The sequence below is a fragment of the Cydia fagiglandana genome, chromosome 4 (genome assembly GCF_963556715.1).
Source record: "Cydia fagiglandana chromosome 4, ilCydFagi1.1, whole genome shotgun sequence".
Taxonomy (NCBI): Eukaryota; Metazoa; Arthropoda; class Insecta; order Lepidoptera; family Tortricidae; genus Cydia; species Cydia fagiglandana.
The window spans coordinates 3,686,432-3,701,063 of NC_085935.1; the positions used below are offsets into that span (position 1 = coordinate 3,686,432).

General features: G+C 36.4%; 1 protein-coding gene across 1 annotated transcript; it reads left to right on the forward strand.

Annotated features, from left to right (window-relative positions):
• The first annotated feature begins 681 nt into the window (after positions 1–681).
• LOC134663523 (uncharacterized) lies at positions 682–4,336 on the forward strand. The gene is made up of 6 exons (XM_063519915.1): positions 682–921; positions 1,315–1,471; positions 1,871–2,088; positions 2,828–2,938; positions 3,600–4,050; positions 4,200–4,336. The coding sequence occupies exons 2-6, from the start codon at positions 1,315–1,317 to the stop codon at positions 4,334–4,336; spliced, it is 1,074 nt and encodes a 357-aa protein (XP_063375985.1). The 5' UTR covers positions 682–921.
• The last annotated feature ends 10,296 nt before the right edge of the window (positions 4,337–14,632 follow it).

A 14,632-nucleotide genomic window follows, 5' to 3' on the forward strand; every position in this document is an offset into this window, starting at 1 on the left:
TCTTACAATAATATTTATTTTATCAGAAAAATAATTTTGTTTGACTCATTTTTCTTTGAGATACCTCCATAATATGGTTTAAGTAGGAGGGCAAAATACGGTACAATATTTAAAGCCGTAACACACTACAGCACCGCATCGCGACCTTGGTGCGCCGCACCCCTAAGTGAGAGCGAGAGAGAGATATATCTTATTCGGCAATGAGGTTAAAACCAACAGGACCTTTTGAGGGATTTTTATTGCCTTGAGCTACGATTTCTTAATTGCAAAAATAAGAAATGCGTCTCGTTCTCAGCTGTCATTCCATACGGAAACCGAATGCGAACGTGTGCGGCCAGGGTTAACCAGTGGGTTAACCTCCCAAAGTGTATTAGGTAAACCTACCATCAAAGAGTGACAAATTAATAACTTATGAACTAAATACATCTATAAATAATACTAAATTAAAACTAACAACCCCAAATATATCTAAAATAAAAAAGGAATATAATAAAAACTACTCAAAGAGACCTCCCCAAAGAGTAATATAATATATAGATGGTCAAGCAGATCTTGTCAGTAGAAAAAGGTGGCAAATTTAAAAATGTAGGCGCGAAGGGATATCGTCTCATAGGAAATTTGAATTTCGCGCCTTTTTCTACTGACGAGATTTGCTTGACCATCTATCTATATAATATGACCTACCACTTCCTAGTGAGTATTATATTCTTTGCCTGCCACTCAGACTACTCAGAGAGAGATTCCTTCACCTGGCAACACTGCAATGAAGTGTCAATGTCAAGCAAAATGACTGTTACGGGTTTGTTTACTTCAGAGTTTTAGAGTAAAGTTTAATTTCGGTCTAGGTGTATTATTAGAGTTTAGCGTTTTATATAAGTAGTTGAGCCAGCTCGATCAATAATTACATACCTTCAAGTGAACGTAAGTCTTATAAGATTGTGAAATGGTTATGGTATCCACGGTGTATGCTGTTTTATTTGATCCAAGACAAAACAATCATCTCCCGTGCCGTATCTGCTTGTTCTCTTATTGTTATTTCTATATTTTGCACCCCTTAATTCCAATAGGTCTATAATACAACTTTATTGCGCTACTGTGATTATTAATCACTGATTAAAGTTGTCCTTAAAAATTTAATATTTTGAAAATTGCACCTTAACGTTAAAGCGTGTAGTAAAAATTTGAATGGAGATTTCGTGTGGATTGGTTCCTGTGTGCAAAAATAATAAATTTGGTTAGTTTTTTTCATTACATTGTTAGTAAAAGTATGTTAAAGATTATTATGCTTTACTTTTCTAGTATTTTTAATTGCAGATGTTAGAAGCACAGACAAATAATGATCAGACAATACTGGATTACCTAAATGAAGATTGCTGGCGTGCTGTACTGCAATATGTACCTGTCCGGGACATCATTCGGACGGAGAGCACCATCCGGCAATGGCAGAGAATGGTTCTGTGGTACTTACAAGGTGAATTAATAATATTTAGGACTCTTTGGTCCTGCCATGGTCTTTGGATATTCTTTGGTTAGATATATTTTACCCATGCACATGTGTCATTAAGTGATGTACAACTTGACTACATAGAGTTATTTATTAGGATTATGCAACTTGTTGTATAATAAATAGAAAAGCCCTTCAAATCTCCTCCTCGGCCAAACAGCCTCCTAGCCTAGTTGGTGGAGGACTAGGTCGATCTGGGTAAAAATGTCCTATATTATTTATTTATTCAAGAAAAGAGTACTCCCATTTTAAATACACTTACAACCCCTTGCCATCCATCAACTTGCCTTACTATCAGGCAATTTGTCTGCTTGTTTGATTCTTATATCATAAAAAAGGGTTTATGTATAAAATTTATCTTTTCAGGAATTCATATAAGTATATTAGATAACCATGATAAAGCCAAGAAGACAAATCCAAATGCTTGTGTTTTGAAACTTTCTCACTCTGTGTATGAACTTGACTTCAAGTCATTTGACATGTGGATCAACAAACTTGGCCCATCAGTTGTGGCCACTTACTGCCAAAATTTGGAAAGTTTAATAAGAATTAGAGAAAACTGTCCTAATTTGGAAAGTCTGACGGTAAGTATTTATACAAGGGGTCACCAAATGACGGACCACTGTCCGGATCTTTAAAAAAAAACTCGAGTAGAAATGGACCGCATGGTCATTATTTTTTAAGAACTGGACCCCTGAAGAAACTAATTGGTGACCCCTGATTTATACAGTTTCAATGAAATAATATAATTATATATCAAAGTATTCAACAGTCCCTTTGAATCCTGGTAAGGGCATTTATTTGTGTTTATTAGTAAAAACTATATAGGTATAACTATATAGTATCATCTGTTACCTACCTACAACCTTAGTAGATACTAAGCTTACTATGTGTAACAAACAGACAAACAGCAACACTCTTTACTGTCCATTGGTGTACCTTATGGCTTTTGTAATAAGGTTTACAAACTGTCAGTTAGTTATAGCCTGTCCAATTTCTAAGATAAAGTTCACCATAGATTTACTATGGCGCATTTAAAGGCGGACAGACTATAACAGTGTGGGCGATGGTACAAATTGCCCTGTTTTTTTATTTATTTCTTTATTTATTTTTCTTCTTAAGTTAGGTTAATTATAATATGGATATAAAAGTAAAATATAAAAACACTTACAAACAATTCCCACATGGCGGTTATCTCGTGAGCTAAGTCTAGGTACTTGCTGGACTTGTCCTTCTCGGCCTTCACGAGATTCTCATCATGGGGGATGGTGACGGATATTTATTTATTGTTATAACATGTATTATAAAATTATAATATTGCAGCTTGAAAGCTTGCATAATGGTTGTAGCTGCTGTGGTTTATTAGAACGGTTCCCATACAATCTGAACATGGACTTCAAGTGCCTGCAAGGGCTGTACTTCTTTTCATGTGATGTAAGTAATCACTTTTGCTACCACTTAATTTAATGTAGTTAGTCCTGTGCCACAACGTAGCTCTACCTATTCATTCATTTCTCTAGAAATAGTACTTCAGAAATGCATAGAACTGCTCGGCTTGGCATGTCTAAGACACCTTGGTATGCCTCGGCATTCCTTAGCACATCTTGGTATGCCTGAGAAAGTCTCGGCAATATGTCGAAGCATCCCTTGCCGTGCCATGCCGAATTGCCGATAGTGGGTGCCAGGCCTTAAGTACAATCTGCACTAATAAATTAATTATTGCACTAGTAAATTGCAAATATCAAGGAAAAAACATTTAACCTATTTGCAAGACCAAAGTGATCCCATAAGTGTTCCGTGAACAAAGTTTTGTACGGAACTAAGTGAATTTGTTTATTTGTTTATTGTTATAACATGTATATAACATGTATATGAATAGCCGGGTCCACACAGAGCGAGCATACGCGTGAGGCAATCCTCGCGCACAAAATGGCCCGTGTAGCCAGCTCGGCTAGTGGGGTGTAGGCTTCGGAAGCCGGTGTTGCTCCAAGGGTATAGGTATACGACGTCAGAGTTTTATTCACTCACTAGTTTAAATGAAAACATGAAAATCGTTTCGGAAAGTCGCAAGATGTTTTATTTTTATTTTTTACAGGTATCGGACTACTGTATTTCCCATTTTATATCGGACAAAGCCTTAGAAGAATTCGAATTACGGAATTGTCAGAGAGTGACAGGGGATTTTTTCAATACTATAGATTTGTCAAACGTAAAATCCCTTGCCTTAGAAGACTGTGATAATATCGATTCCGAGCACTTATTCTCTGCTGTCGAACGTCTTGACGGGTTGAAGAAGTTGGTCCTTAGCAATATGTCTGCCGATATAAGTAAAGGAATACAAGCGGTGCTGGATAAGATGCCCAAATTGGAATATCTAGAAATATATGATGAGAGAGACACGATGCCTTGCTATGATTATAAGCCTCTATCACGTTTGACTTGTTTGAAGCACCTCGAGGTGATGTACCGACTGCCTGATGAGGCCGCGGAAGCTATACTGCGGGGCTGCAAGGATTTGAGGACCTTGGAGTTTCGGGACTGTGAAGGTGAGTGTATAATTTTAGGCCTGTAATCCACATGTTGACAATAAAGAATAGGATTTTTTGACAGCTCCAATGAGCTTAGATAGAAAATATTTAGACTAACTGCTTTACAAAGTCGAGCTTCTAAAGTTATTCTAGTTCGTTGGTCGTAGACATGAGCGGGCGCTCCGTGACGGAGGCGCTGTGTCGCTGGGGCACGCGGCTCCGCTCGCTGTCCTTGGAGCCGCTGGACTTGGACGACGACGACCTGGTGGCCATCATCAGCGCCTGCCCCGAGCTCACGGTATAGTTACCTACTGGGGCCCATTTCTCGAATAGTATTAGCAAAGAGAATTGATAGTATAGAGGGCTATTGCCAAAGTAAGTTTTGTAGTCACTGTACATTTACTGCCATCTATCGACACACGAATAAACCTTAAAAAAACCGTAAAATTGAAAATGTATAAATTAAGATAAATGATGTTTAATTTTTATTGTTCCATACTGACCCATGTTCTTTCACTGATATGTGTTAAAATTGTTAAATATCAAACGGTGTCAATGCCATCTAGCCGAGAATAGGCCAAAGGTATGGCGCCATCTATTCGAGAATGACTTTATCTTGATTTCCGAGGCACGTTTTTTTCTTAAGACGAAACGGGAGCTGAGCTAAAAGTCAATTTTGAGATTTCATGCTGAATATACCCGTCGCTCTGACGGGGCGTAACCGCGGCGTGAGAGACTGTATTTGTATGTGTAATGCACGCACACAGACGCGTGCGGTGCGCCCGTACTCGCGCTGGTGCGCACCTCACTGATTGCAATTTGCATTGCCACTTTTTGTTACTGCTACTACTAAGTAGGGTAATTCGCCAGTAACTGGCCACTTTTAATAACTGGCCGCCCTAAACTAAAAATGAATCCTATTCACCTATAAACAGAATTCATTTTAGTATAAGGTTTCAATAACTTCAATAACTGGCCACTTTATACTAAAATTAATTCTATTTATAGGTGAATAAATGTAATTAATTTTTGGTTTGGGGTGGCCACTGACGAATTACCCTATTGCGATTGAACTTTTTTACTTACCCGGCTTACGTTTACGGAACTCGATATCGAATAGGGTAATTCGCCAGTAACTGGCCGCCCTAAACTAAAAATGAATTCTATTCACCTCTATACAGAATTCATTTTAGTAGGTATAAGGTTTCAATAACTGGCCACCTTATACTAAAATGAATTCTATTTATAGGTGAATAGAATTCATTTTTGGTTTGGCGTGGCCAGTTACTAATAGTGGCCTGTTACTGGCGAATTACCCTATTTATGTACTTAGGGGTCATCCATTAATTACGTCACACCAATTTCTAAGTTTTTTGACCCCTCCCCCCCTTGTCACACTTGGTCACATTTGGCAAACCGGGAGGGGTTTGTCCCTTTGTTTGCCCCTAGTGTGACGTCACATTTTTCTACGAAATCGCCAAATCGAATTAAGTAAGCACCTAAGTATTATTAATATTTTATCAAAATATTTTTGACGATATAAATATTAGTAATTTTATAACCCAAAACTGCTTAGGAAAGAAAATTAAACGATTAAAAACCATTTTCGTTTTAAAAACTTGTTATTTAAATGTACAGCGAACTAAATAATTTAAATAAATTTTCGGTTACTGATGAAGTTAAAGTGACGTCACAAAGTTTATGTCTCCCCCCTCCCCCATGTCACAATATGTCACATTTTCTTGACCCCCTCCCGCCCCCTAAACGTGTGACGTAATTAATAGATGACCCCTTAGTGGTTAATACTAGTATCAAGTAAGTATTTTTTTTTTCTCAATAATGCTCAGAAACGAAGTATAGACATGACAAATATAAATATTAACGTCTTTGTAAGGCAGGATTGGACATTCTATAGAATAAGAGTAAGTGTATGAAACAACCAATTCAGCTAGGACTAGGGAATGCTATCTAGATCTCGCAATTTCGAGATCTCGCTAGATCTCGCACGTATTTTCGAAATTTAACCTAGTTGACAGGAAATCACGATATATGCAATCTCGGTCGAGATCTCGATTAATATATTCGAGATCTCGAACAAGACTGAAAGTGAAATACTTTGTTTTAAGTAATATATGACCTTAGATTCATGTTGTTCAGGCAGTGCTATTATGTGTCCGGCTTTAGCTCTATTATTGTTACGCAGTTTCTAAGTAAAGGTAAATAGTGGTTTAACATCGATAGCATTTCATAGAAGTAAAGTAAAAATTAAAATTGATTTTATGTTAAATATTTAATTTGTTGTTGTTATTTTCAAAATATAACATGAGGTACCTTAAATAAGTAGTATGTCGGCGGCATATCGAAAAATCGTAATCCTTGGCGTATCATGAAACGCCACCATTTCCTGATCTAATATTAACCCAGGCATATCACGATCTTCCTTATGAAAGAGACGGCAGATCCATCAGAGCAATGCATTCTTTGATATTCCTAGCTTCATAGCGGGCGCATTGTAAAATAATTGATCGAGAAATCATATACATATTTTCAATGATTTTGTAAATGACTACAGTTATGACTACGGTTATTAGAAACCAATTATAGTATGTTTAATATTGTTTCTAATCATCACCAATTGATCAGTAAAATAGAACCCGAGAAATAATGATCAGTTGAGGTCGGTCGCCCGCCATTTACGTGACGGGACAAAATTCATCATTACTTTGTTATATGTATAATATCATACATCAATAAAACTTATGTTTTTGGAAAGCTAATGAAATTTTTCGTATATTTTATAATAACATTAATTGCGATAAAGTTACAATTTATTGAGTTAGACGCATGTTTTGTCAGTACTTATGCCATCCATGCACGGTAAAAAATCATATATTTTAAATATTTTGTAAATGACTACAGTCATGACTACGGTTATTATAAAACAATAATTGCACGTTTAATACTCTTTCAAACGACATCTCACACGAACCGATCGGTCCCATAGGACTAAAGACGTGAACAAATATCAATGCTGGTCGGCCGCCCACTTTTTCCTTCCTTTTTTTCGACACGTCCCCGCCCCCCCTCCATAAAATAAAAACCGGTTTATTCATATTCTGGAGACCACGAGGAGCACGTCCATACCAGTTTTAGGTATTTAGAAGAGATGTCGACGAAAATCGTGAAGGAGACGACTTTTGTTTAATTTGCCTATAGACTATAGGAATATCAGAATATCACACCTTGAGATTTGCGCAAAATGGCTGGTGTTCGCTAGGCAGATCATGAAATGTCGGCGTTTCATTATATTCCTAGGAATATCTCGATACGCCCGATTTTACGATGTCTATATCTATGGAATTCTTAGAGATTATTGATTAAAATAACACATTTTTAGTTACTTTGTCAAATTCGATCTCGTCGAGATATTAATCTCGATCCCGAAAATCTGACTGTCGAGATCTCGAAACACCCAATCTCGATTCGGATTTTTCGTGCGAGATCTCGAATCGCCTATCTTGGTGCGAGATTGCATTCCCTATCTAGCTAGGACCTTAAATTGCTCGACAATTACGGAGCGTGACTGTACCTAAAAATTTTGTAAACCCATAACCATGCAATAAAATATTTTTGATTTTGATTTCTAATTTGAAATATTAGAATCAAAAAGTTCAAAATAGATTGTACCTATGTAACTACAAAAATGTGTTCCCTCTCAACGCAAAACCCCTTGTGTCTTAGGAGGATCTAGATATTTTCACACAAGACGGTTTATCGATAACTTCTTACATCACTAGATTATCGACATTAAATGTCGACTATTGCCCATCACTTTTCTGGCTGTGTACGTATTTAGAAACTTGACTCCGCCCCTAAAATTAGTGCGATAGGGACAACTGCAGCTGAGGCGAAAAATCCTGCGTAAAAATGACAGAAATCGAGGTTTCGTAGTCCTCTTTTTCCTCCTCCAAAACTTAACCAATCGTAACCAAATTTGGAAATCTAAATGATTATGAAATTATCTGTGTCGGACCGTTTTGCTTTTTTGGCTAATTGATATCAGTTTTGAATACCACGCCTCTCATTGCGGCATAGTCAATTAGGCCATTTTGGCCATTTTTGAAGGGCTCTAGCGCCTTAAAAAACAAAAATATAAAAAAAAGCAAAACGGTCCGACACAGATATTGACAATATTAATCTGTGTTGAAAAAATCATTGCTCTAGCTTCAAAAACCACGGAGGAAAACGAGGACTACGTTTGTATGGAGAAATGACCACTCCTGTTGGCTCTTAAGGCCGTAATACACTATCGCACCACACCAAGGTCATTGTACGACGCACCGATAAGTAAGAGCGAGAAAGAGATATCGCTTTCTCGCTCTTACTTATGGGTGCGTCGCACAATGACCTTGGTGCGGTGCGATAGTGTGTTACCACTATTAGACTTTATTTATCTTATACGGAGTTACATATATCTTTGGTATTAGATAAATATTATTACTACCTATAGACCAGCGGTGGAACAAAAATGGGTTTTGATAACATTAAAGTTTTTTCTTTTTTGATATGTTATTGTAAGCATGTTAAATAACATTCATGTAAAAAGTTAGAAAATTTTAGGTGGAGCGTTCGGCCATATTTAAATTTTCAATTTTTGCTAAATAACTATGTAAATATAAAATTAAAGTTACAAAAAACTTTAACATATTCAATAACACTTTAATTTATTCACACTATTCGGTTTTTAGAAATCTGGAACAGCTGCTTTCTGGTGAACGTAAAAACAGGAATTATTATGAAAATACAGAATTAGAGTAGCTGATATTGCAAAATTACGATATTATCTATCAACTTAGTATACATGTAAAAAGTTAGAAATGTAGACAATGTGCTTGTCTAGATATTGATTTCTCGTTAAGCAGTATAGCCAATATTGAATTAAAGTTTGTAGAGTTAATATTACACGGTCATAATAAAGATCTTACTTCTCACACAAAAGATTAGAAATATAAAATCACGGCGACACTAAATACTGATACGTAAGTATGCATTCCGAGCTTATATTAAGTTACATTTCAAACGCGCGGCGTTTGCGCGCGCCGCGCTGTGCGCCGTGGCAGGAGGCAGCGATCGACGGTCGCGGGCTAGCGGTTAGCGCGGTGCCCTTAAAAATACGCAAAGCGTTTATAAAATTATTATCAATGGTAAATAGTTATTTTACACAGTACACTAATGGAAACTTACCTTCCCTTATTTATTTCTTTATGTACTAGGGATTGCCCGCGGTTTCGTTTACGTAGAATTCGTTATCGTGTTAAGTATAGAAATAATAGATACATTTGAAAATTATTTTAGGTGCATTGTCATACAGATAACTACCCTTGTTAAAGTATTCTTCAAATTCAATACACAGGTGTTATTTCAATATAATTTTGCGTAATTTGGCGCTTTTAGGTTATAAATGACTAGCGACATATATTTTTTAAGAGCGATCTACTCCGATAATATTTACTTTATCATAAAATCAATTTCAAACTGACGTTATTCAATATTTATCATTTTAAAGTCAATATTACCAACCAACTGATCCAATTTACCTACGGTAACAACTCAAAATTTGCATCAAATTAAATGCCACTTTTCTTATCCGTTACGAACAATCAAGAGGGCCTTTACGAGCTGATGTGGTGAAAATTTTATTTAACCTTCGTCCCTTGAAACCTTCACTACGCTCAAGGTTCAACTTTACGAACCACTAACTACGCTCGTGGTTCAATTTTAGAATGTTTGAATTTGTGAATGTGCTTCCTGCCTCGCACAGCCAAACTGTGGAATGAACTGTCCGATACGACCTTCAAACCTTCAAAGACCCCCATCTTAAAGGTCGGCAACGCGCTTGCAACCCTTCTGGTGTTGCGGGTGTCCATGGGCGGCGGTAATCGCTAACCACCAGATGATCCGTCTGCTCGTTTGCCTCCTATTTAATAAAAAAAAATGTTTCGCTTGTTTGGGTATCAATATTAGCACGAGCGGTTAATCAACAACTTTTCCCCTTGTAAAACAAATAAATAAGGTAGGTGAGGTGCAGGCATATGAGGCCCGGCGGGTAACAAGGCCCAGCATTCAAAAATAGCAGTTGCTCCCTATTATTCCCAATTATTCTGAACTTGTACTTGTTGCTAAGAAGGCCCACTGTCAGTGCAGGTAAAAAGGTCTAGTCCCGGGCCTTATTGAACGTATGAGATTAAATATTAGATTAAAATATTTTAAGATAATTTTCAATATTTTTAATCTCTTATTAATAAGGTCGATTTGAAGAAACTTCTATGAAATTATGACTTATAAATAACACTTGCACTGCGTGGGCTGTCAAAATTGCTGCAGACTTTTCTTGGTCTAACTCTAATAATTTTTCACTTGCTTTATTGACCTAAAGACGTTTTAAAGAATCAAAAAGTCTAATAACATTGAGGCACTTATACTTTTTAAAGGCAGTAACTAATTACAAGTGACTTTTTTTTGTTAATACATAGGTAGGTATTTACGATCATCATCATATATTTAAGAGTATGACTCTTGTCGGTGGAGCAATTTCCATGTTTGGCGGTCCTCCGCCTTCTCTTTGACAGCCCGATACGACACGACTTTGATCTTTTCCTTTATTTAATCCATGTACGCTCTCCTTGGTCTTCCCCTCTTCCTGTTTGCTTCAACTTTCCCTTCTATGATATTTTTGATAAATTCGTCGTGTCGTATCAGGTGCCCAAGCATCCTTCCTCTTCTATTGTCTATAGTTCTTAACAAACTCCTCCTCTCTCCTACTACATAGGCCACACTGAATGTTTTGCACTACTGGCCACTGGTAAACATTTAAATTATGAATTGTATATTTAAAAAAAATACAGGCTTTTGATTATGGAATGTGACAAATGTTGGCGACAAATCGATCGTCTTTTGTTTTTAATGGCTTGTCAATAACGCGAAAATATTAGAGCTATGATTTTGTTATGATTTTAAAAGTTCGCTTACTCCGCAAGAGTGTAGTGCTTGCCTTTGCTTTTGGGATTGAAGCACCACATCTGAGCATCGTGAGGCGTTGGTATGGTGAATTTAGTAGAGACAGTATTATTCTAGATAATGATTTTCGTGAAGGTCGACCGTCCACGGCGATCATTCAAGGAAACGTGGCTACTGTGAGACGACTCATTGAAGAAAACCCACGAATCACCTATGACGAAATTTGAGGACAATTAGGGATAGGTATGAGACAAATACAAAAGATTTTACAAGAATATTTAAAAGTCGGGAAGCCTTGTTGTCTTTGGATTCCTCACGAATTAACTTCAGTCCAGAAACAGGTACTTTTTGACTGGTGCCGAGAAATGCTGCGTAAGTACAAGCAAGAAAGTTCAAATGCTGTATATAACATCGTTAGAGGAGATGAAATCTGGATTTACTGCTACGATCCGGAAAAAAGGCATTAGTCCAGTCAATGGGTCTTTCGAAGGTGACAGGAGGCCCATAGAAGTTCAACAAGCCAAAAGCGTTGCCAAACATTTTGATCGTCTGTTTTTTTTAAACGCGACTTTTTTGTACCGTACTTTTAAATAATAAAAGAACGTTAAATACTGAGTAGTACACTAACATTTGTGTGCCCGCAGTCATTGAAAAAGACCGCGAGAGACGACTGAGAAGCCGCATCCTCCTGCGTCATAATAATGCGTCCACCGATACCGCAATAAAGGCAAAAACATTTTTTAATTACGAAAACGTGGAAAATGTCTCTTATACGGATTATAATCCAGACATTGCACCCTGTGACTTCTATCTATTTCCCAAAATTAAGGATTTAATTTGGGGTTTGACATTTAAGACCCCGGATAAGGCAGTTACTACGTTTCATCACCACGTCGAAAACATGCAGTCAAGTGATTGGGCCTCATGCTTCCAAAAATGGTCTGAGCGAGTGAATATGTGCATAGAATGTAAAGGGAAACATTTTGAGAAGCAATAAATGTATTATTATGGTTATAAAAGATTTTATTCAAAAGTTACGCAAAACTTTCAGTGCGGCCCTCGTATGCGTAAAACCTCTTCGTTAGTTTTCTTTTCTTTTACGATAGAATTGCGAAAAATAGATATTTTGCAACGAGTGACGAATTTTAAAACACGGTCAAAGGGAGTGTTTTACCGTGCTTATTATAGCACCGGTCGTAATGTAGCACCAGATGTACTGTAAAAATTATGTTAAAAGATAATACTTACTGTTACGAATAAATATTTTTACTGTAAAAAAATATCCCACCAAACACATTTTCATGTAAATTTTGTTGCTAAGACGAAACCATAAGACTCGCATTGTCAAAAAGTTGTCAGATCTCTTGTCGAGCCAAGCTTCAAACTCTACAAGCCCTAACTTCACTAACTCTACACCTTAGTCAAAATATGTGGCTTGGCTGTTTCGCTACCGCCACATGGGCATAAGGTGAAAAATTTATTAAATTCATTATTTTTAGGGTTCCGTACCTCAAAAGGAAAAATACTGAACCCTTATAGGATCACTCGTGTGTCTGGCTGTCCGTCTGTCACAGCCTATTTGCTCCGCAACTACTGCACCAATAAGTTGAAATTTGGTATACACATGTAAGTCTCTAGCCCAAGGACATACATGTAAAGTAAATAATAGAAATTCAAATAAAGGGGCCACTTTTGAGATGAATGATAAATAGAAGAAAAAAAACTATATCTTGTTATAATTAATATAAGAGAATTAGAATATGAATTAATATAAGAGAATTTTGTTAGAATTTTAATTAGTATAAGATAGATATGTATATTGTCATGTTATTTTCTCGAACTCCCCATCGGCATACAAACCTCCTCAAGGTTTTGCCCACGATGGGTCTTGTAATAATAATGTACTTTATTTAGCTTATTGTTCAATAAATTAAAAAAAAAAAAATATATATATATATATATATATATATATATCAAACGAAGGGGCTCATTGTAAGAATCTCAGATATATTTTTTCGTAATTTTAAAATAAATAGTTTAGAAGTTATTTAAGAAAATACGCAAAAAATGACCATTCCCCCCTCCCCCCTTATCTCCGAAACTACTGGGTCTAAAATTATGAAAAAAATACACATATTAGCTCTCTTCCTATAGATGACAGGAAAACCTATTAGAAATGTGCAGTCAAGCGTGAGTCGGACTTAAGTACCTAGTTTTCCGATACCTACGGGTTTTTTAAAGACTACTCACTTTTCTCTAAAAAAAATATATTGTTAAAAATTGTGTAATGTACAGAACCCTTGGAACGCGAGTGCGACTCGCATTTGGGCGGTTTTTGTATTATACTTACATACAATAGTTCTTGTAGAAACGAAACGGCCAAGCCACACACTTTTGGTGTAGAGCGAGTAAAGTTAGAGGGCTTGTAGAGTTAGAAGCTTGGCAAGAGATCTGATAACTTTTTGACAGTGCGAGCCTTATGGTTTCGTTTGGGCAACATTGTACATCAAAATGTTTTTGATGGGATTTCACTTCTTTTTGTAAGTTGTTTATGACAATCTTCCATCCCCTAATTTAAAGGGTTGGGGGTGATTTACTATTAAAAATCCTGAAATAAGTATCTGGGAGCATCTGTTACACAATGTACTTCTTACTGATTCCCCATATAACCCTTCACCCCGTAAGGGTAAACTTTGGGGTTGAAATCTGCCTTCACCCCGTAAGGGTAAACTTTGAGGTTGAAATCTATTCTATATCCTTCCCCATAACAATACCTATCTACATACCAAATTTCAACTAAATCGGTTCAGCGATTATTGATTTCCCATACAAAATTAAACCCCATCTTCATCCCCTTAGGGATAAATTTTTTTTTGAATTTATTTGTTGTTTGTGTACTAAAACTATCTTACATACCAAATTTCAGCTTCTTAGAGGACTTCAGGAAGTACCCGGTATTGATGATCATCAAGTGAGTGAGTCAGTGACGAAATCGAAGTTTTTAGATATGAATAAAATCTAAAGTATAAGAGCTATGCAATTGATATGCTTAATAAGTCCGAGAACTTTGTTTATCTGGTATAATCCAACCCCAAGTTATGAGGGTTCCAAAAAACGACGAAGCGCTTCGAGAAAAGGTAGATAGTGCCCTTGCGCTTTTCTCGTCTTGGCGGGGGCACTGCCGTGCCCCCAGATGTTAAAAGATGAGACTACTGTAACTAATAAAGATTTATGTTTAGTTACCTACTATTTTCGCGTAAACTAGACAATTTTTATATCTTTAGTTATTAAGACCCAAAATAATTATTTTCACTTATTATAAATAAATCCTCCTGTTATGAAGTATCAAATATTGTTATTTGTATATGTATAACTCTTAAGTTAAAAACAATAAAATCTGTTATTACCTACAGTCAAAATGATTATTTTTTGCGGGATTAAGTAATACACTGGTAGTGTTCAATAAGGCCCATAATAGGACTTTTATAAAAGGTATATTTTCCAAGAGTATCGTGATATTTTTATAACTATTTTGGTATAATGAAGAAACTTAAATAAATGAGAAACCTATTTGAGTGAGTTT

Bases quoted from the DNA above. Each gene is read 5' to 3' on its own strand.
- LOC134663523 (XM_063519915.1), top strand. From the start codon at position 1,315: ATGTTAGAAGCACAGACAAATAATGATCAGACAATACTGGATTACCTA. The intron at 2,939-3,599 runs GTAAGTAATCAC...TATTTTTTACAG, and splicing joins TGTACTTCTTTTCATGTGAT to GTATCGGACTACTGTATTTC. The intron at 4,051-4,199 runs GTGAGTGTATAA...CGTTGGTCGTAG, and splicing joins GGAGTTTCGGGACTGTGAAG to ACATGAGCGGGCGCTCCGTG.